At 40.6% G+C, this 23,687-nt stretch overlaps 1 protein-coding gene across 2 annotated transcripts in view; it reads left to right on the top strand.

The window, feature by feature from the left end:
- The window catches only part of BICC1 (BicC family RNA binding protein 1), a 313,234-nt gene that overhangs the window by 108,283 nt on the left and 181,264 nt on the right, over positions 1-23,687 (top strand). For both annotated transcript variants that reach the window (XM_038744153.1, XM_038744154.1), the window contains exon 2: positions 2,556-2,602. In XM_038744153.1, coding sequence (XP_038600081.1) covers positions 2,556-2,602 — 47 coding nt within the window. The remainder of the gene's footprint in view (positions 1-2,555; positions 2,603-23,687) is intronic.

Below are 23,687 nucleotides of genomic sequence, written 5' to 3'. Positions count from 1 at the left end.
CTTCTGTTCTCTCCCAAGTGCTGCATGCATTAAACACCAGGTGAATTAACCCTCTCTTCTCATCCTCCTCTGGAGAGCACCCATTTCAAATAAGAAACTCTCCACCACCCACCCAGCAGGTTTATCACATTTCCAGGTTTGGGCAGTTTGTTAATTTAGGGAAGAAGTGTGGTGTAATGGAAAGAGCAAGGTCCTGGGAGTCAGAGCTAATCCCAGCTCTGTCACTTGCCTGCTGTGAGACTTTGGACAAGTCACCTATGCCTCAGTTTCCTTATATGTTAAATGAGGATTAAATACCTGTTCATCTTCCTACTTATTCTGTGACCCTGCGAGCCCTATGTGGGATGGGGACTGTATTCAACCTGATTATTTTGCATCTACTCCCGCACTTAGTACAGTGCACATAGTAAGCACTTAAATACCACAACAGTAAGAATAATAATGTAGTAATTACCTTATCCCTCTCCTTTTCCTACCCTGTTGTGTGCCACTCTAACTTATGTGGTACAGAAAATAACCTTTTATTTCTTTATAAAAATTGGGGTGGGAAAATTATACGATGGAGACAATTATGTGAGTAAATATGGATATATGCTGGGGAGAATTTCTGGTTATTAATTTAGGCTCCCTGTACAGCAATGGGTTCACAGTCTATTTGGGAGGGCAGTCCTAAGAAAATTCCATAAGAACTTCAAGATAATAAATAATCCCAGCTCCACCATATATCTGCTGTGCGAATTTAGGCAAGTCACTTAGCTTCTCTGGACCTCAGTTACCTCATCTGTAAAATGGGGATTAAGAGTTTGAGCCCCATGTGGGACAGGGACTGTGTCCAACCTGATTAACTTGTATCTACCCCAGTGCTTAGAACAGTGTTTGGCACATAGTAAAAGCTCAATAAATATGATTGAATGAATGAAGGAAAAGTGCTTAACAAGACCATAATTATTATTATTATTATTAAATTCAAACTTTCAAAAAAGAAGAAGAAAAGAAGAAGAAAAATTAACAGTTTGTTACTGCTTTGGCTATTGACCCATCACTACTCCAGGCAAGACAAACTCAGAATATTCTTAAATTTATATAAGCACGATGCCTAGAATATTGTCAGTCAGTTGTATTTGTGTGCTTACTCTGTGCAGAGCACTGTACTAAGCACTTGGGAGAGTACATTATAACAATAAACAGACCCATTCCCTGCCCACAATGAGCTTAAAGTCTGGAAACATTGTAAGGCCAAATCATGGGGAATGAGAGGTGTGGAAACTTTGTTATTCAAGTTTTTCAGTCATAAATCTCAGCTGAGTTACAGGAAATGATTCTTCTTTTGGGGGGGCAGGGGTGGAATCCCTAGTGAATTCTCAGCTTTGATGTGTTACAGCTTGAATGCATTCTAGAAAAACAAATGATTATGAGGACATAATGGTGTCTTATGAGTCCTCAGAAATATTCAGCTCCATAACTACAGACTGCACCCCTCCTCTCTGCCCGCTGCTTCACTGTGCATGCCGCCAGGGAGAGAATGTGGATGGCTCAGGGCAGACCATCTCCACTACTGCAAAAACAAGTCAAACTTCTATCCTGCTAGCAATGTCAGAGCCAGAAGAGATGCACTGCGGTACTTTCACAGACAAAGCATGCAAGAGAATCTCTCTGACACTAGTACTTTTGGATGGACTCTTGGCTGATGTTGTCTTCTAATCAGAGAACAACTTTTCAAGAGCCCCACTGCAGGGAACTGTATTGTGCCATTTGTTACCGAACATGGCTCATAAGTGATACTGACAAAATAGTGCAAACCTGGATGTTACTGCAGTGGTAGAGTCAGGTTTCACAGTCTTTTAGAAGGTCAGAACTGCGTGTGGGTGCGTTCGATGACCTCATCAGATGGAGGGAAATTAGGCATTTTGCAGATGGTTCGCCATATTTCTGTTTCTCAATTTTCTAATGAAAAACATTTAGAATAGTAACAGAAAAGTTCGTGTGCATGTCATAATGTGCTTCACCCTCAAATTTAGGCGACTTAGTCATCAAGGGTTATCAGCCGTTCACAGTCCAAAAAGCAACATTTTAAAAGCTAGGATTGTGGCAGTATCTATGTTTTGCCCAAAATGAATTCCAGTAGAGAATTTCTTGTTGCACGTGTTGTTCAAAAAGGCACAACTGTGTACACTTCAAATACCATCATTATTCTTCTGGATCATTTCTTGAAGCTTTCTGTTTCTAATTAATTTTCAGTTAAAGGGCTCACTTTACTCACTGGGAGATACCTTGGTTAGGTAAATAGAAAGAATCTGTGAGCCTCATTCTTTAGATATCTGCAGTTCCTCTTTGTGGCCTTTTGGTTTATGCTTGCTATTTTAATCTATATGTTTCAATTAAGAGACATTTTGGTAGCCCTTTGTTAAATGATGTGGGGGGGGTGAAATTAATTTTTATTTAGGGGTACTGTGTAGTTTGTTGAATTGCTCTGGATTCAGCCATGAAGGCTAGACATAATTACAAGCTGTTGATTTTTTTCTAGTCTTTTCAACAGTTTTATTTCTTATTTACAGCTGCTGCCGAGGGCAAAGGCAAGAGTGGGGAAGACTTTTTTCAAAAGGTAAGAAACACTTTTACTCACTCTTTAAGCAGAAATAATAAATTACAGAAATAGTGCTATAGCACAATTGCTACAGCAATTGCTTCCTGTACATGTACTTATCAGTCAATCCTTTGAAGTTATTGAGCACTTACTGTGTGCAAAGCACTGTAGTGCTTGGGTGAGTACACTATAGCAAAGGTAATAGAACCGTTACCTGCCCACAACAAGTTTACAGTTTAGAGGGGAGACAGACATTTTTATGAATAAAGAATTTACATCTGTGTGACAAGTGCCTTCGGGCTGAGGGAGATGAATAAAGGGTGCAAAACCAAGGAAGGAAGTGGGAGAAGAGGAATTGAAAATTTAGTCAGTGAAGGCCTCTTGGAGGAGGTGTGCTTTTAATAAGGCTTTGAATCTGGGGAGAGTGAACATCTGTCCTTATGAAGAGGGTGGGCATTCCAGGCCATAGGCAGGATGTGGGTGATGGGTCAGTGGTGAGATAGACAAGATCAAGGTACAGTGAGTAGGTTGGCATTAGAGCAGCAAAGTGTGTGGGCTGGGTTTTTGTAGGAAATCAGAGAGGTAAGGTAGGAGGGGGAAAGGTGATTGAGTTCTTGAAAGCCTATGGTAAGGAGTTTCTGTTGGATGTGGATGTATACATGTAAAGCTAAATTAAAAATTGCCTGTTTCTGGAACAGAGTTGGTGATTTTAATTAAATAGCCTTCAAATGACTGTGTTGTAAAGGCTGTAAAGAATCCTTTTCACATCATTTGTAAGCATTCATAATTTTCCTGTTGTGGTAGCAAATTCAATTTATGATCATAATTCTAAGATGCTGTTGTGGTTCAGAGCAGTTAATGTGTATTAACCTGGATTATTTTTGCGGAGAGAGAGACTGAAGAGAAAGCCAGATTTTTTTCTTAAAAAATCTGCCAGGGATGAAGATGCAGCTTAAACTGTATTGAAGTGCCCTCCTTCCTCTCCCCCCGCCTTACCTCCTCCCCCTCCCCATACCACCTGTATATATGTATATATGTTTGTACGTATTTATTGCTCTATTTATTTATTTTATTTGTACATATTTATTCTATTTATTTTATTTTGTTAATATGTTTTGTTTTGTTCTCTGTCTCCCCCTTCTAGGCTGTGAGCCCACTGTTGGGTAGGGACCGTCTCTAAGTGTTGCCAACTTGTACTTCCCAAGTGCTTAGTACAGTGCTCTGCACATAGTAAACGCTCAATAAATACGATTGAATGAATGAATGACATCAGACCCCTCTAAGAATAAACTTCCTGAACGATTTCCTCAATGCAAATAATGTAGTTTTGAAAAAGAATGGTTTTTCTTGGAGATTCTGGATCCCTTTTATATTTTTGCCTTGGGCAGTTCTGGATGCCTGTCTGTATGAGAATAGTAATAATAATAGTAATTGTGGTATTTGATAAATGCTTCCTACGTGCCAGGCACTGTACTAAGCACTGGGGTGGATACAAGCAAATCGGGTTATGCTTTCAGCTTTTCTGAGAAGGAACTTTATATGCAGAGCCAAGGGTACGGAGTACAGGAAAGTGGAATAGAGTATTTTGTTGTAATAGAGAATGAAAATAGATATGACAAAATGCAAGTGTTCTACTTCAGTCAATTCTAGTTTTAAATGTACTTAGAAACTTTCCATTTGTTTTTAAAGATAATAATACTAATTGTGTTAAGTGCTTACTATGCCAAGCACTGTACTAAGCACTGGGGTAGAAACAAGCAAATCAGGTTGGACACAGTCCCTGTCCCTGTCCCCCGTGGGGCTTCACAATCTAGTTCGACTAATATTTCCTTTTACCCTATGAAGGTCTACTAGGATTTATTCATTTTTTTGTTTGGCTCAGGTCCTTAAAATACAGAGGAGAAAATTACAAGTAGCAGAATAAAATTAAGAGAGGCAAAATAGCCTGGAACAAGATGGGAATGAATGAAAGTGGCAGAAAAAAAAAATCCAGAAAAATGAAGGAAAGACTGCTTTGATGTGAGAGGGTCATTACATGTTTGGAAGATTGTTCATTGCTTCTCTTTTCTCCATTTTCCTTTCCTTTATGCCTCCAGCCTCCACTTCTCATTAGTAACTTCCCTAGAGGATTCAGAAAGAATAGAATGGAAACAAAAGTTATCAATTTTGGATGCTTCCTTCTGGATTTTGCGCAATAACACCCCTCCTCTCCCCCCTTCCTTAACTCAACTGTTTCAACTATTTTTTCTTTTACTCTTTAGATCATCAGGAGGAATCCCTTCTGAGTCTTTCTCCATGTGTTTCTACTCTAAAGTTAATGCAGTATTTCTTACTGTGCTGGATAGATTTTGGAATCATTTCTCCAACTGTATGGTTCTCAGCAAGTTTAAAATGAATATGTTAACAAATGCTCTGAATCGACAGATACTTGGAATATTTTTTTACCAAAATAGTGCTGGGTAATTTAGACCAAGATGACTATTGGAATCCTTCTGCAAGCTAATTAGTTTTCAGATGTTCTGAAGGCTGGGAAATAAATGCTACTGATGACACTTCAGCAGCTAGCAAGAGCAGTAGGTGATGCAGATCCTGTATTCCAAGAATTTGCATCCCAGTAAATGAATGGGCAAACAGTATATCAAATCCCATGATAATATTTCTCTTGAGGAATTGCTGTTTTTGTTCTGCTATTGGAGTAACTCATACATGTCCATCATGAAAGGAGATGAGGTGAGATGAAAGGAGAAAAGATAAATAATAATAATAGTATAATTAGCTTCCTGCTCTTCCCTTCCAGCCTTGCACATAACTTGCATTGACCTTCTGGGATAAACTGAGAGCAAGAAGGGACTTTGCTCACAAAATAAGAAAGTCAGTTATTCATTTTATTGAGCACCTACTGTGTTTGGAGCACTGTACTAAGCCTTAGAGCTTTGTCCTTTCAGCCTTGTCATTGAGATGCTTCTTGTTGGAGAAGTATTAGCTATGTCATTACTTGGACCTGAAACGGAAGGTCTGGATTAGATTAAATTCTAATACCTCATTTAAAATTTTGCATGCTTCAGTTTCTCTGGAATATTCTACAACACCTTCTAGTACAAGGATGGATTACACATTTTCCATGTCTTCATTTTTGTAATGGAAACAGAAAATATTTGTTTGGAATGAAGAATTACAAAGTGCAAATTGACTACAGGTTCCTTGAACGTGAATGGCATTTAAAACTATAGAATTCCTGAGCAATCTCTCAAACTTTTCATATACCTGACTGTAGGCTCATCCTCTAGACTGTAAACTCCTTCTGGGCAGGGAATGTGTCTTGTGTTGTACTCTCCCAAGTGCTTACTACAGTGCTCTGCACACAGTATGTGCTCAGTAAATACCATCGATTGATATATATGGGGTAGACCAGTTTTTCTATTTGGTACCATCAACTGCATACATTTACTTCGTGTTGATATTTTCCAAAATGAATTGTGGTAAAATATGTAGGAATAATGTGTGCTCTCAAATGCAAATGTTTTCTTGGATTTTCATTTTAGTTTATGGTGAGCAAATTAAAGATAGAAAGTTTCCACTTTACAAATCTTCAAATACCAGGACAACCTTTTCACTTTATAAGTAAAAGCATAAAATATTTTTAAAATAGGCTTAATAGTTCTTAGGCTTTGGATTGTGGGAATTTAACATTTTTTTTCTAAAGGTAGCCTTGGCTGAAACAAAAAAGTATATTTCGGAGGAGATGTAATTTACCGTTAAATATTTGTATTCCCATTTCATGTATGTACATGCACAATTAAAATCTTTACTGAATGAGTCATTCATTAAAATAACATGCTGACAATTTTTTCTACAGTAAATACATTACGGTATTTGAATGGATAGGCGGTCAGTCAAACGTTTGTATTGAGAGCTTACTATGTGCAGAGCACTGTATTAAGCGCTTGGGAGAGTACAATATAACGGACACATTCCCTGCCCACAACTAGCCTAGAGTCTAGAGGAAGAGATAACATGAATGTGTTGTTTCTTGTCCTCTTGCTTTGATTCTCTTCTTTCTTCTACCCTACATCCTCCTCCTCCCTCAAAAAACTGTAACTAATTGAAACACATGGAAACTATCTACCAGGTTCTTTTTACAGTTCTTGGGCAGTTGTTCATGGCTTACTCACTGTCTGTCCGGTTTCCTTTTAATCAGTCTTTTTTTTTTCTTTCCTTTCTCATGTGAGTGTAGCCAAGTTTTGGAGGGAAAATATTTCAATATATTTAGGTGGGGATGTGTACAGTGATTTGGTTACAGTTTGTGATTCATCAAAGCTATAAAATGCTTTAGTACCTTACTGTAAATTGATTGCATTTAGATGATAGTAACCATTGATAAATGATTAGGCAGTAGACATTTTTTATCATTTCATGTTTTGTGTATAATGTCCAAAGGCAACTGACACTTCAAATATTTCCAACACAGGAACATTTTAACTTTAGTCTTAGGCTACCATAAAAAAGAATCATTCTTGAGTTATTTGAAAGTGGACTCTTAAAAAAATATATTTTAGAAATAGGTTTCAGTGACTGGAAGAATAAATAATAAGAGATTCTCCTCTGTTTTGAAAGGAGTATTAATGTAGATACATAGATAAACTAAAACATATTGATGTTTTATGAGTCGGTTTTTCACCTTTTCCCAGAGCAGTTCTGTAGAACTGAATTTGCTTGTCCTCAGAGGTGCCTCTTCACAAGGTCTTTTTGAACTGGACTCCCAGCCTCAATTGTTCAGTCAATGTCGTATTTCCTCAGTATTTACTGTGGGCAGAGCACTGTACTTAGTGCTTGGAAAAATCCAGTACCACAGAGTTGGTAGACATGATCCCTGCCCACAAGGAGTTTACAGTCGACAGAGGGAAGCAGATATTAAAAGAAATTACAGATAGGGAAAATAGGGTGTAAGGGTATTTACACAAGTGCATTGGGGCTGGGGTGAATAACCAAATCTCACTTTTCTCAGTTCTCTGACCAGACCTGAGAGTTTCCAACCAAGTCCCCAAATGGTGACATCCTGACCTTTTAAAACTCTGAAGCCATTCCCTTCCCAGTCCTCATCTCCCTCTAAAATCCCTGCCCCTTTCACCCTGTCACACTCTGCTTGTCCTATAAAGCAGGAAAGAGCAGTTTGGTGCATAGGAGTTTATGCAGTTTTTTGCACTGGATGATTTTCAGGCACAGAAGATGATTGTAAGATCACTTTCTTTGGGGAAAACAGATGGAGGATTCTCTTATTTCAGGGTAGAGTGTTATTACCCAAGGCAGTAGTGAAAACCCAATACTTTATTAATCCAATTTCTGCTCATATCTCAAAAATCTCATTTCTTCCTCCTGACTTGCCTTTGTTGCCAGCAGAAAATTCCTGTGTGTGGGCTGAATGACTTGTGAGGATGATTTCTTACGTTAGGTAAAAATGCAATTTGGATTAGTCCCCAGGGATAGTTAGACTAATATGAATCTTTATAGCTCATTTATTATTTTATTTATAAAAGCCATCTAACTTGACCAGTAATCCACCCACCCTCTTTTACCCAGTGAGACAGAGTGTGGGGAAAGATTTAATGTGCAATATATTGGCTAAGAGGAGGAGTACAGTTAGGTGCTCAGTAAATACTGATAATTTCACACTTTGGACCTTGACATGAAAATTCAGCTCACTTCATTCATTCAATCATACTTATTGAGCACACAGTAAGCGCTCAATAAATACGATTGAATGAATGAATGAGCGCTTACTGTGTGCAGAGCACTGTACTAAGCGCTTAATAAAAAGAAAACCAAAACCATCTATTTTGGCTGCTCCATAATTAGGCAACATGATTTATAAAGTTGATATTAAACTGGGGTTATTGAAGAAGAGGGGTTTATATGGCGATGAATAGATTTTCTTTGTTGTAGGACAGGCCTCTTGGCTTTGGTCCCTGCAATGTCTAGCAGGCAGGTGATGAGAAAAGCTGATCTTCACAGCCATTGTTATCATTTGTGGTTATCTTAGGGGTTGGGAAGTCTTGATTGCGATGCAGTCACTCCAGGGATGAGAAGATTCCTCCTGAAAGAAAACATAAAGGTTAAGATAGTTGCCTTTGGTGATTGATCATCTAAAACCCAATTGAACTGTTACCTGCTACAAATAACTAGGAGTTTTTTAGCCATAGTGGGTTTAAATATGGATGTTTGTTTTTCGATAAAGTGCTAAACTTTTCACAAGCAATGAAAACAGGCATATCTTGGCAATCTGAGTAAAATATAATGTCCTCTTTCCCCTATCACCATTAACCTATTCCTAAATCTTGAATGAGTTACGATGTGTTTGTTGGATCAGCTTTCCAGGAGATTTTTAAAGATGGTGTGCACTCATCTGGTTTAGTCTAATCCAAATTGGAGGAAAGGAGTTGAATTGGAATATTTCTCTTGGAGGGTGGTACTTTTTCCTCTCGTTAATATAGATCTTCAAGTGGAATAATGCAAAAGTTTTTCTTTAAAAAAACACTATAGTAATATTTATTAGCCATGGGTTTGAAATCATTTGGTAAGTGCAATAAATCTGAATAGTTTGAAGTCTCTTCTTCTAGACTAGTAAGTCAAGACTAAAGCCTGGATTCCCTGTAGAAAAGGTTAAGATGAATTCATACCTTGAAAAGATTTTTAAAACAGGGAAGAGCACTACTAATGTTGTTGTATCACGCTTACAGTCTAGATCGGGGGAGACAGACGTCAATACAAAGAAATAAATTACAGATACGTACATAAGTGCTGTTAACTTGGCCCTTGCTGCACTTTGAGCATGGCAGGTTCTATTACCAATCAGCCCCTCTCTTCACTTAGATCTGGAAAGGGACTCACTGTGGAAAAAAATCAGAAGTTCCTGAGGACAGAGGGCATATTCTTGCTTCTGAGGTGACTGTGGGCTGCTGGAGAGAGTGAAAGAGGGCTGAAAGACTGAACATTTTGCTCTTCTCCTCTCTTGAGGGGTCAGAGACCCCTGGCCATATGCACCTGTATCCACTAAACTGCAGTACTCTGGACTTTATGGCATGGTGGTTCATTCTTTGAGGAACTATTTTGGGGTAGAGGGGGTTATGGCCTTTATGGGGTGTCTTTCAAGAGACCGCAAAGGGGTACACTGTACATGGGGCAATAGTCAGCTTCAGATATTACCTGCCGTCTGGATCTTTTGAGATTTAGTAAAGAGCTTTAAGCCTTTTGGAAAGGCTTTAAATAAATAATATTTGGTTCTATGACTACTACTTTGAAAAGGTAAACATTTTTCCTGAACCTTTAAATCAACACCCATCATGTATTCTTCTTAGGTGGTCTGTACTACTCTGGTGGAATATGTTTTAGTTGGAATCACAAATTTAGATCAGGGCTGCTCTGGATTTGTATGACGCTATTATTGGGGAAACATATCCCATTAGAGGTCTTCCAGAAAACTCGGGATTTAGACAGGAAGGAACAAGATGACAAATGATATGGTTCTTGTTCCTAGAGCTTTTTTTTTCATGGTCTTAAAACCATCCCCCAATATTTAAATATCTGAAAGATCATTGTGAAAAGAACTTCCTTTATGATCCTTTACACCATCAACTCTCCTAAAGAAAAGCTCTTGATGTGCTTTGTAATTCAGAACTTCTTTTTTTACAGTATAGGACTTCGTTTTTGCATACTGACTCTGTTGTTGTTTGTTGTTTGTTTGTTGTTGTATGTTGTTTGCATACTGACATGTTGCATGTTAACATGTCCAAGACTTAGCTCCTTATCTTCCCTCCCAAGCCCTGTCCTCTCTCTGACTTTCCTGTCACCATAGATGGCACTACCATCCTTCCCGTCTCACAAGCCCGCAACCTTGGTGTCATCCTTGACTCTGCTCTCTCATTCACCTCACACATCAAATCCATCACCAAAACCTGCCAGTCTCACCTCCACAACATTGCCAAGATCCGCCCTTTCCTCTCCATCCAAACCGCTAGCTTGCTGGTTCAATCTCTCATTCTATCCCAACTGGATTACTGCATCGGCTTCCTTTCTGATCTCCCATCCTCCTGTCTCTCCCCACTTCAGTCTATACTTCACTCTGCTGCCCGGATTATCTTTGTATAGAAACACTCTGGGCATGTCACTCCCTTCCTCAAAAATCTTCAGTGGTTGTCTGTCAACCTATGAATCAAGCAAAAACTCCTCACTCTCGGTTTCAAGGCTCTCCATCACCTCATCCCCTCCTACCTCACCTCCCTTCTCTCATTCTACAGCCCAGCCTGCACATTCCGCTCCTGTGCCGCTAACCTCCTCATTGTGCCTCATTCTCGCCTGTCCCACTGTCGAACCCCGGCCCACGTCCTTCCCCTGGCCTGGAAAGCCCTCTCTCTGCACATCTGCCAAACTAGCTCTCTTCCTCCCTTCAAAAGCCTATTGAGAGCTCACCTCTTCCAGAAGGCCTTCCCAGACTGAGCACCCCCTTTTTCCTCCCCTCCTCCTTCTTCCTTCCCCACCTCCCCCCCAGCCCTACCCCCTTCCCTTCCCCACAGCAATTGAATACATTTCTACATATTTATTACTCTATTTATTTTATTTGTACTTATTTGTTATATTTATTTTATTAATGATGTGTATATACCAATAATTCTATTTATTCTGGTAGTATTGTCACCTGTCTACTTGTTTTGTTTTGTTGTCTGTCTCCCCTTCTGGACTGTGAGCCCATTGTTGAGTAGGCACTACCATTCTTCCCGATTTTAACTTTCCAAGTGCTTAGTACAGTGCTCTGCACACAGTAAGTGCTCAATAAATACGATTGAATGAAATGAATTAATGACTCTATTTCAACTCTGAATTTTACTGTATTTTTAGAGCACTTTTTCATTATAGTACTGATTATGGTATTTGTTAAACCCTGACTATGTGCCAACCACTGAACTAAGTGCTGGGTCAGATACAGGATAATTAGGCCAGACAAAATTGCTGTCCCATATGAGATTCGCCGTCCCAGTTTGAGGGACTGTGATGTAGTCCTTCGCTTACAGTTGAGGAAACTGAGTCACAGAGATATTACATGACTTAACCCCAGGTCACACAGCAGTCAAATGGCAGAGCTGGGATTAAAATCCAGATCCTTTGACTCCCAGGACTGTGTTCTTTCTACAAGGCTGTGCTCATTCCCCATAGCAAGGCTTTTAAAATTACAGTATGCCTTATGACTTAGTATTGTCGAAGGGAATGTGTCTGGAAAGATTTTTTCTTTGTTGCCACACATCATTTCTGTTGTTGATCAATCGATTAGTAGTATTTATTGAGCACTTCATTCATTCATTATCGTATTTATTGAGTGCTTACTGTGTGCAGAGCACTGTACTAAGCGCTTGCACTGTACTAAGCACTTCCTATGTGCACAGAACTATCTAAAAATTTGGGAGAGTACAGTATAACACAGTTGGCAGACATGTTCCCTGCCCACATTGACTTTACAATCTACAGGGGGAGACAGACATTAACATAAATAAATACATTACGATATATACATAAGTGCTGTCAGGCTGAGGGAGGGGTTAATAAAGGGTGCAATTCCAGGTGTAAGGGTGACACAAGGGAGTGGGAGAAGAGGAAATGAAGGCTTAGGGGAAGGCCTCTTGGAGGAAATGTACCTTCAATAAGGGTTTGAAGGTGGGGAGAGTAATTGTTGTCATGTATGAAGAGGGAGGGTGTTTCAGGTCAGAGGCAGAATGTGGGCGAGAAGTTGATAGTGAGATAGAAGAGATCAAGGGACAGTGAGAAAGTTGGCATTAGAGGAGTGAAATGTGTGGGGTGGGTTTTAGTAAGAAATCAAGGAGGTAAGGTAGGAGGGGACAAGGTGATTGACCCCTTTAAAGACTCTGGTAAGGAGTTTCTGTTTGATATAGAGGTGGATGGGCAACCACTGGAGGGTCCTCAGGAGTGGGAAAACATGGATTGAATGGTTTTGTAGAAAAATGATCTAGGCAGCAGAGTGAAGTATGGATTGAAGTAGGGAGAGACCGGCGGCAGGGAGGTCAGCAAGGAAGTTGATGGAGGAATAATCAAGGTGGGAAAGGATAAGTGCTGGGTTACCATGGTAGTTTGGTTGGAGATTAGAGGGCAGATTTTAGTGGTATTGCGAAGCTTGAACCTACAGGATTTGGTGACATTGAATGTGTGGGTTGAATGAGGGAGATGAGCTGAGGATAACACCAAGATCATTGGCTTTTAAGACAGGGAGGATACTGTGGCTGTCTACAGTGATGAGAAAGTCATGGGGAGACCAGAGTTTGGATTGGAATACAAGGAGTTCTGTTTTGGACATGCTAAATTTGAGGTGTCAGTGGGACATCCAAGTAGTGATATCCTGAAAGCAGAAGGAATTGCTAGATTACAAAGGAGAGAAATCATGTTGGAGATGTAGATTTGAGAATCATCTGTATAGTGACGGTAGTTGAAGCCTTGGGAGCTAATGGGTTTTCCAGAGGAGTGGGTGTAGAGGGAGGGTAGAAGGGGACCCAGAACTGAACCTTGAGGGACTCCCACAGTTTGGGGGTGGAAGGCAGAGGAGGTGACTGAAAATGAGCAGTCAGAGAGATAGGAGGAGGACCAGGAGAGGACAGTGTCAGCGAAGCCAAGTTTGGATAACGTTTCCAAGAGAAGGGAGTGGTTGACAATGTCAAAGACCTCAGAAGTCAAGAAGAATTAGGATGGAGTAGAGGCCATTGGATTTCACAAGAAGCAGATCATTGGTGACCTTTGAGAGGGCAATTTTGGTGGAATGAAGGGGACAGAAGCCAGATTAGAGGGAGTCAAGGAGAAAATTGAATGAGAGGAAGTTGAGGCAGCGGGTGCAGAAAATTCAAGGAGTTTGGAGAGGAATGGTAGGAGAGAGATTTGGTGGTAGCTGGAGGGAGTCATGGAATCGAGAGGGTTTTTTAGGGTAGAAAAGACTTATGTTTATTCATAAGCAATGGGGAAGAAGCCATTGGAGATGACAGTCAGTTGAAGATGGTGATCAGGGAGGGAAGAAGGATTGGGGCAAGTGTTTTGTTACGGTGCAAAGGGATGGGGTTAGAAGTGCAGGTGGAGGGGGTATTTTGGGAGGTGGCAGGAGATCACCTCGAGATACTTCTGGGAAATATTGGAACATTGGAGAAGGGACAGGAGGAGGGAGGGACTGGAGAGTAGCAAAGGAGATTTTACGGAGATCACTCCTGATGGTTTCAGTTTCCTTAATATAATACCTGGCCAGGTCATTAATGGAAGGAAATAATAATAATGATAGTATTTCATAAGCACTTAGTATGTGCCAGACACTGTACTAAGTGCTAGGGTGGATACAGGAAAATCAGGTTGGACACAGTCACTGTCCCAAGTGGGATTTACAGTCTTAATCCCCATTTTGCAGATGTGGTGAACTGAGGCACAGAGAAGTGAAGTGACTTGTTAAAAGTCACACAGTCGACAAGTGGTAGAGGGGGAATTAGAACCCATTTCCTTCTGACTTCCAGATCCGTGCTGTATCCACTATGCCATGCTGCTTCTCGAGACTGGGGTTTGGGGAGACGGGGTTTGAGAAGCAAGTTAAATGTCTGAAACAACTGGAGAGGGTAATGGGCATGGGGGTCCCTAAGGATGAAGAAATAATGTTGCCAGAAAGAGGAGAAGGCAAAGTTAAACAGGAAAGGATGGATTGGAAGCTGACAAGGTCAAATTGATCCCTGGATTTTATTCAGCAGTGCTCTGCGGCTTGTTCACAGGAGCGGGGGAGGCGGTGATGTGTTTTTGTTTAATTTTTCATACAGTGGGACACTTTAAGATGGATTTTCCTAGAGAAAAGAGTCTTATTTTGGATGTCTACAGCTAGTCATTGCCAAATAAGCATTTGTTCCAGCATATTCTATTCAAATGAAACTCTTCACTTTGAAAGTGTCAAAAATCCCCATTACTATCCTGCATTTGGATTTTCTTGATGTACTTTTTACTGCCTGCATGGATTCAACAATTTTCACCATTGATCCAGTACTAATGAATGTATTATGGCTAATATTTTTGAAAGGTAAGCACAGAAATTGAATTTAAAAATATGTTTCAGGGGTTGTACTAGGCAGGATTTAAGTGACTGGAACTTATGTACCTCTAAGTGAGAAAAATATTCTTTTTTCTAAATTCTGGGAAACAACATATGACACACATCGAAAAGCAAGAGTGTTTCTCTTAAGGGGGGCTTAATAGTCAAAGGACAGTTTGTGAAATAACTGCCATGTAAGCCTCCATTTCATTTGTCATGCTTAAAAAGGTGGTACCAATTTATTTCCAGTGTCTTTTACTCACTTCATCATCACTGAAGTCCAGTCCAAAAAGACCTAATTCTAATGCAACCTAAATACTGCAAAAATTCCATTATTCTTCATTTCTATGTGTTTTGTAATCACCTACTTTTGGTGGAATCTCTTATTTGATAAAAGCTCAATAGTCCTATAGAAGATGGTCAGTATTCTTCCATTCCCTTTCCAGTCTTAATTCAAGCAGGTTCTACTTTTAATATTTCTGAGTTGTCTTAGACTGCCATTCAATCATTTTAATTTTCTGCTTTATAAGGATTAAAAAATAGTGATGAGGATCAGACAGGAAAGTAACCTAACCAGTGGTAAAGCTAGTTCCAGATAGAAATACAGTGTGTTCTGTGTATTTTTTTTTCTCTCTGTCCTCTTTTCTTTGGGCTTTCCATCAGTTATATTTATAAAAGAAAAAGCCTTTATCCATTTCCATGTGCCTTTATATTTACTTTGGAGTTGCTGGAAAATCTTAATCCCCTGTGAATAAGAAAATTTTGGACTCAGCTATTTTTCAGTTTTTTTAAAGAACAGAACAGCTCTTCCTGTTTTGTTTTTCCACAGGCATTGTGCAAGACAATGGTAAGGATTCATGTGTTTGTCAGAAGGAGGTGCTGTTTGAGAAGTGTCATGGCTTGCCCTATGGTGGCATATGTTTTGGGATATTGAATTTTTCTTGGTTTCAGCCTGGAAATTGGTAGTTAGGTAACAACAGATTGAGGAAGTAGGATTTTCCATGCTTTATAAGAACATGCGAGTATGCATGTCCTTCTGTTAATACTGTAATGATATTTATTAAGTCAAGTACAGTGCTAAGCACTGGGGCAGATACAAGGTAATCAGATTGGACACAGTCCCTGTCCCACATTGGACTCACAGGTTTGGAGGGAGGGAGAACAAGTAGTCTTATAGGGAAACAGTGTGGTATAGTGGATAGAGCACAGGCCTGGGAATCAGCAGGTCTGGTCCACGGCCTGGCAGGTCATGGGCCTGGGTTCTAATTCTGGCTCCACCACTTGTCTGCTGTGTGATCTTGGGCAAATCACTTTACTTCTCTGTGCCTCAGTTCCCTCATCTGCAGAATGGCGATTGAGACTGTGAGCCCCGTGTGGGACAGGGACTGTGTCCAACCCAACTTGCTTGTATCCACCCCAGTGCTTAGTAGAGTGCCTGACACAATGTAAGTGCTTAACAAATACCATAATTATTATTATTATTTTGCAGATGCAGAACTGCTGAAGCACAGGGTTAAATGAGTTGCACACAAGTGAGTGGCAGAGGCAGGACTAGAATCTGGCTTTCCTGACTCTCAGTCCATGTTCTTTTCACCAGGTCTTACCAGTTTAGGGCCCACTTCTAGCTAAAAAAATAGATGCACTTGAATTTGATAAGAGGATTCTAAAGCCGACTCAGTTTGAAAGAAGCAGATTATTTATTGTTGTATTGTACTCTCCCAAGCACTTGTACTCTCCCAAGTTTAACTGTGCACACAGTTAAACGCTCAATAAATATCAATGAATAAATGAATGAAAGAAGCAGCAAGGCCTAGTGGAATGAGCAAGGACTTGGGTTTTAATTCTAGCTCTGCCTCTTGTCTCCCTTGTGATCCTGGGCAAGCCGCATAGCTTCTCTGGGACTCAATTTCCTCATCTGAGAAATGGGGATTAGATCCTCTTCCCTTCTACTTAGACTGTGACCCCCGTGTGGGAAAGGGACAGTGACCAACCTGATTATCTTATATCTACCCCAGTGCTTAATACAGTGCTTGGCACATAGTAAATGCTTAACAATTACCAAAACAATTTAAAGCAAGAGTTGCAGAATCATTTCCTTATCTAGGGCAGTTATTGGAAAAGTGGTAGAGGAAGAGTAATGATGTGACAATTACCATTTATTCAAATACCATGTCAAATCGTTAAGCTAGGTGTTGTAATAATAATAATAACAATAATAATCATAATAATGGTATTTATTAAACACAGTGTGTCAGGCACTTTTGCTTGCAAGGATCACCCCTGATTCTACTACTCTATAACTATGCATTTAGTAAATATTCTCATTGAATAAAAAGAAAGGTAAAGTTTTCTAAGTGTACTGATATATAAACTAGCAGACAGATCTGTTGCCACAAGGTGTAGAACTGCCTAAGTAAAAGACTGTTGCAGGGTCTCTCATCTTATCTTTGAGTGCTCTCCAGTTTCAGAGTTTCTCCACAGATCTACTCATGTTTCTTTTGGAAAAAGTCCCAGCAAATGGATAGAAACCATTTTCTTTCATTTTAACGTCTTAGTCTTCATGTTGTCATCTTTCCTTACCGCAGTCTGGCTGGTTGCTGGGTAAAGTGTAACCATTCAGTCGTATTTGTTGAGCGCTTGCTGGGTGCAAAACACTGCACTGAGCACTTGAGAGAGTACAGTACAACAAATAAGAGACCCACTCCCTGCCCATAATGAGCTAACCCTCAGATATGTCTTTCTGCTGTTTATGTTATTGGAGCTAGGTTTTTTTGTTCCAGTAGCTTGCTGTGATATCACAGAGCTGTTTGCAGATGTTAGACTATAAGCTCCTTATGGGCAGGGAACATGCGTCCTAACTGTTATAGTGTACTCTCCCAAACGCTTAGTACAGTGCTCTGCACATAGTAAATGCTCAGTAAAGATGATTGATCTCTTGTATTTATCCTCAACACTTATGTGTATTTATTTAATTGTATATTCAGTCATTCATTTTAATTACACTATTTGTAATGGTTGCCTGCTTCACCCATTAGTGTGTAAGCTCCTTGTGGGTAGGGAATGTGTCACATCTTTGTTTTGCACTTCCCAAGTGAAGCAGCATGGCTCATTGGAAAGAGCACGGGCCCGGGAGTCAGAGGTCATGGGTTCAAAATCCGGCTCCGCCAATTGTCAGCTGTGTGACTTTGGGCAAGTCACTTCACTTCTCTGTGCCTCAGTTACCTCATCTGTAAAATGGAGATTAAGACTGTGAGCCCCACGTGATCAGCCCCAGGATAACCTGATCACCTTGTATCCTCCCCAACAGAGGAGGATCTCTCCAACAGAACAGAGTTTTGAACATAGCAAGCGCTCAACAAATGCATTATTATTATTAGTTCAGTGTACTGCATCCTGTGGACAGTGAGTAAATAAATACCTCTACTACAACTTACAGGATTTTTAGTTATTTGTACGATTTATTTAAAGAAAACCACAAAGAAAATAGGTCATCTCTTTCTTAAGTGCAACCAAAATGTTATCGACTATCTAAATTGTCCCCTGCGGGATAAGAACTGTATCTGAACTGATTATCCTATATTCACTCTAGTGCCATAGAACAGGGCTTCACATCCAGTCATAGCTTAGTAATTCCCTTAATTGAATTATAATATAAATATTTTTGGTATCGTGGCTAGTTCACCCCTTTCGCTTGAGTCACTCTTAATTTATTGAAACCCTTCTTATCTCTCCAATAGATTGTCACTCCAGGGATTTTTCTCTCATCCAATTCTTTTTTTTCTGCTAATTTTAGAGCACTTGCTATGTCTCAAGCACTGTTCTAAGCGCTAGTGTAGATGTAAGTAAATTTGATCAGACACGGTCCTTGTCCCACATGGGGCTTATAGTCTAAGTAGAAGGGAGAGCAGGTATTTACTCTCCCCTCCTCAGAAATCTCTAGTGGCTGCCTGTGAACCTACGCATCAGGCAAAAACTGCTCACTCTCGGCTTCAAGGCTCTCCATCACCTTGCCCACTCCTACCTCACCTCCCTTCTCTCCTTCTACAGCCCAGCCTGCACCCTCCACTCCTCTGCCGCTAACCTCCTCACTGTACCTCATTCTCGCCTGTCCCACCGTCAACCCCTGGCCCCCGTCCTCCCCCTGGCCTGGAATGCCCTCCCTCCACACATCCGCCAAGCTAGCTCTCTTCCTCCCTTCAAAGCCCTACTGAGAGCTCACCTCCTCCAAGACGCCTCCCGTGACTGAGCCCCCCTTTTCCTCTCGTCCTCCCCATCCCCCTGCCCTACCTCCTTTCCCTCCCCACAGCACCTGAATGTATGTTTGTACAGATTTATTACTCTATTTATTTTACTTGTACATATTTACTATTCTATTTATTTTGTTAATGATGTGCATCTAGCTTTAGTTCTGTTTGTTCTGACAACTTGACACCTGTCCACATCTTTTGTTTTGTTGTCTGTCTCCCCCTTCTAGACTGTGAGCCTGTTTTTGGATATGGACTGTCTCTGTATGTTGCCAACATGTACTTCCCAAGCGCTTAGTACAGTGCTCTGCACACAGTAAGTGCTCAATAAATATGATTGAGTGAATGAATGAATTTCATAGTTGAGGAAACTGAGACCCAGAAAAGTTAAGTGACTTGCCCAAGGTCACACAGCAGGCATTTGGTAGACCAAGGTCATCCGACTCCCAGGCCTGTAGTCTTACCACTAGGCCATGCTGCTCCTGTTACTTTAACCCAGTTCTAGTTATTGAGTGTCAGTTCTCCAGGCCAGTGTGGTAAATACTCCTGTAACTAACCAGGTAGGGTCTTTCTTTTTACATAGCAGGATTTTCAGGACTCTGAATTTGAGGACAATTGGGGCTTGTTAAGTGAGAATCCACAGGGTTTCCTGAGGGGAAACTCCATCCTCATCATCCTCTCAAAGATCTGATGGATTATTGGGCTTTTCCTATGGTTTCTTTTGATTAATTGCCAGAGCAAATGGCAAATGAAATCAATATCATTGCATCAAAAATGATACATTTCTAAGTGAGTCATGGATTCTCTAATTGGCTCTATGTTTCAAGGCTCAGAACTTGAAACTTGCCCTAGAATTAGCAAGTAGTATTACTTTTTCATATGTGTATTCAGAGTTGGATACGGACCCAAGATGGTGGCCAAACAGAAAAATATTTGACCAAGACTGAGGTTTGTTTGGCCACTTAATGCCTCTTTTCTCATATGCTATTACATGACTGATAAAACTTCCAGCTTCAGAATGAGAGTTATAAAATTGATAGGGAAACTAAGCTATGGGTAACATTAATGAATTTGTTAGTCTCTGCATGCCAGATTGGGGAGGACATTTAAGTTTCTTTTAAAGTTTATTTTCCATGAAAACAGTTGAAATTTTTGGCTGTTCCACCTTCTTTGGATGTTTTTATGGAAAATAAACTTCAAAATCGGAGATATCTCTGACTTGAATTAATTAGTTTTGTGGCCCAAAATTCAGCTGGATTTTGTGAAGTCTAAGGTTTTCTTAGCATTCCTCCTACCATTCCTCTCCAAACTCCTTGAGCAAGTTGTCTGCACTCAGTGCCTCCACTTCCAGTCCAACAGTTCTCTCCTTGACTCTGCAGTCTGGCTCTGACCCCACCTTCACTCCATGGAAACTGCCCTCTCTAAGGTCAATAATGACTTTCTTCTTGTAAAATCTGATGGCCTCTACTCCATTGTAATCATTCTTAACCTCTCAGCTGTTTTCAACACTGTGGACAAACCCCCTTTTTGAGGAAACATCTAAACTTGGCTTCACTGACACTGTCCTCACCTGGTTCTCCTGCTTTCTCTCTGACCACTCCTTCTCAAGGTCTTTTGCAGGCACCTCCTCTGCCACCCATCCTCTCACCGGGGGGCCCCCTCAAGGCTCAGTTCTGGGTCCCCTTCTATTCTCCATTTACACCCTCTCCCTTGAAGTACTCATTTGCTCATGTGGTTTCAACTACCATCTTTATGCAGATGGTTCCCAACCTACCTTTCCAGTCCTGTCCTCTCCCTCTATGCAGTGGCTTCTTCCCCACTGCTTTAAAACACGCTTATGTCTCCTGTATCCTAAAAAACACAAAACCATGACCCCATAGTGCCCTACAGTTATCAATCAATCAATCAATCATATTTATTGAGCACTTATTGTGTGCAGAGTACTGTTCTAAGTGCTTAGGAGAGTACAATATAACAGTTGGTAGACACATTCCCTGCCCACAATGAGCTTACAGCCTCCACTTCCTCTCCAATTCTGCCCTGATCCCCTCCCATCAAGTTTCCACACCCTTCATTATAAGAGAACTGCCCTTCCTAAAGTCATCAGTAACCTCCTTTTTGCCAAATCCAATGGCCTCTACTTCATCCTAACCCTCCTGATCTTATATGCTGTCTTCAACACTGTGGATCACCATCATCTGGAAATGTCATCTAACCCTGGCTTCACTGACACTCATCAGTTTCTTCCACAGGCTCCTCCTATTTTCCACCTCTAAGTGTGGGAGTCCCTCAGAGTCTATTCTTCATCTATTCATTTGCTCCCACACTTCAACTCTACAAGGATTCCCAGGTCTCCCTCTTCAGCTCTGACCTTTCTCCTTCTCTGTATCCCATATTTTCATCTGCCTTCAAGACATTTCTACTTGTATGTCCCACAGACACATCAAATTTAACAAAACATCAAAACAAAGCTGATTGACCGACCGACTCACTGATGGATGGACTGACCAATGGACTGACAGATTGACAGACCGACCCACTGATGTCCTGACTAAATGACAGACAAGAAGCAGCGTGGCATAGTGGTTAGAGCATGGGCGTGGGAGTCAGAAGGTCATTGTTTCTAATCCTGGCTCCATCACTTGTCTGCTGGGCAAGTCACTTCACTTTTCCGGGCCTCAGTTACCTCATCTGTAAAATGGGGATAAAGACTGTGAGCCCCACTTGGGACAGGGACTGTGTTCAACTTGATTTGCTTGTATCCACCCCAGTGCCTAGTATAGTGTCTGGCACAGAGTAAGCAATTACGTGAGCCCATTGTGGGCAGGGATTGTCTCTGTTGCTGAATTGTACTTTCCAAGCACTTAGTACAGTGCTCTGCACGCAGTAAGCGCTCAATAAATATAATTGAATGAAATACCGTCGTCATCAATTCTTCACCTTCCTACCCAAACCCTGTCCCCTACCTGACTTTCCCATCACTGAAGACCCCACCACCATCCTCCCTGTTTCACAGCCCATAACATTGGCATTATCCTTGACTCATCTCTCTCATTCAACCCACATATTCAGTCGATCACCAAATCCTATTAGTTCTACCTCATTCATTCATTCATTCATTCAATCGTATTTATTAAGCGCTTACTGTGTGCCTACAACATCTCTAGAATTCGTCCTATCCGCTCCATTGAAATTGATACCATGTTGACCCAAGCACTTATATCCCACTTTGACTGGTAAATGGGACTCCTCACTGACCTCTCTGTCTTCTGTATCTCCCCACTCCAGCCCACATGACATTCTTCAGCTAGGATCATTTCTGTAAAATACAGGTTAGTACATCCCTCTCCTCTCCTCAAAAACCTCCAGTGGTTACTCAACCACCTTCACATCAAACAGAAGCTCCTTGCCATTGGCTTTAAAGACATTGTCAGCTCTCCTCCTACTGCCTTGCCTCTCTGATCTACTGTAACCCCACATGTATACGTTACTTCTTTGGTTGTGGGCAGGAAAGGTGCCTACCAACTCTGATATACTATACTCTCCCAAGCACTTAGTACAGTTCTCTGCACACAATAAACTCTAAATAAATGTCATTGTTTGATTGCCACTCTTGTGTGCCCTGGCTTCTAAATTGGTAGTCAGTCAAATGACTGATGTTTGCTTAGACAATGAATTACTGCAGCCAAACATGAAGCATTCTTTGTGAGAATAAGTCAGTGAGTCAATGACATACACTTGGCCTTAAAGCACTTAATCAGTTCTCCCGCTCCCACTTTATCTCACTGATTTCCTACTACACCTCAGACCACCCATTTTGTTCCTCTAATGCAAACCTATTCACTGTACCTTGATCTCATCTATCTCATGCCACCCCCATGCACACATCTTTATTCTGCCCTGGAACTCCTTCCCCCTTCAGATCTTACAAACCACCACCCTCCCCACCTTCAAAGCCTTATTAAAATCACTTCTCTTTAAGAGGCCTTCCCCAACTAACACATCATTTCCCCGTACCTCTCCTTTCTGCTTCACCATTGCACTTGGATTGTACCCTTTAATCACTAAATATTCACCTCATCCTTTGCCCCATAGCACATATGTACACATTTGGAATTACTGTAAGCTAACTGTGGGCAGGGAATGTGTCTACCAACTCTGTTATATTGTACTCAGTCGCTTAATACAGTGTTCTGCACATAAGTGCTCAATTAATGCCATTGATTGATTAGCAATTTTAATTGTCAGTTTTGAAAGCTTTAATGTTAGCATCAACAGAGGAAATAATGAGGTACTCAGGGGTGCTTAGCAATGAAGGAGCAAGAAGACAAAAGATTCCTTGAGCTCCAGTTCTAATTAATCAGTCTAAGGATAGTACTGGAACACTATCTATGTACAGAGTGGTGTACTAAGTGCTTGAGAGAGTATAACACAATTGAATTCATTCATTCAATCGTATTCATTGAGCGCTTACTGTGTGCAGAGCACTGTACTAAGCGCTTGGGAAGTACAAGTTGGCAACATATAGAGACGGTCCCTACCCAACAATGGGCTCACAGTCTAGAAGGAGGAGACAGAGAACAAAACAAAACATATTAACAAAATAAAATAAATAGAATAAATATGTACGAATAAAATAAATAAATAGAGTAATAAATACGTATAAACATACATATACATATATATATATACATATATATATATATATATATATATATATATATATATATATATATATATACAGGTGCTGTGGGGA

The sequence above is a fragment of the Tachyglossus aculeatus genome, chromosome 3 (assembly GCF_015852505.1).
Source record: "Tachyglossus aculeatus isolate mTacAcu1 chromosome 3, mTacAcu1.pri, whole genome shotgun sequence".
Taxonomy (NCBI): domain Eukaryota; kingdom Metazoa; phylum Chordata; class Mammalia; order Monotremata; family Tachyglossidae; genus Tachyglossus; species Tachyglossus aculeatus.
Note: the sequence above shows the minus strand (reverse complement) of the source record. Positions and strands in the feature narration are given on the sequence as shown.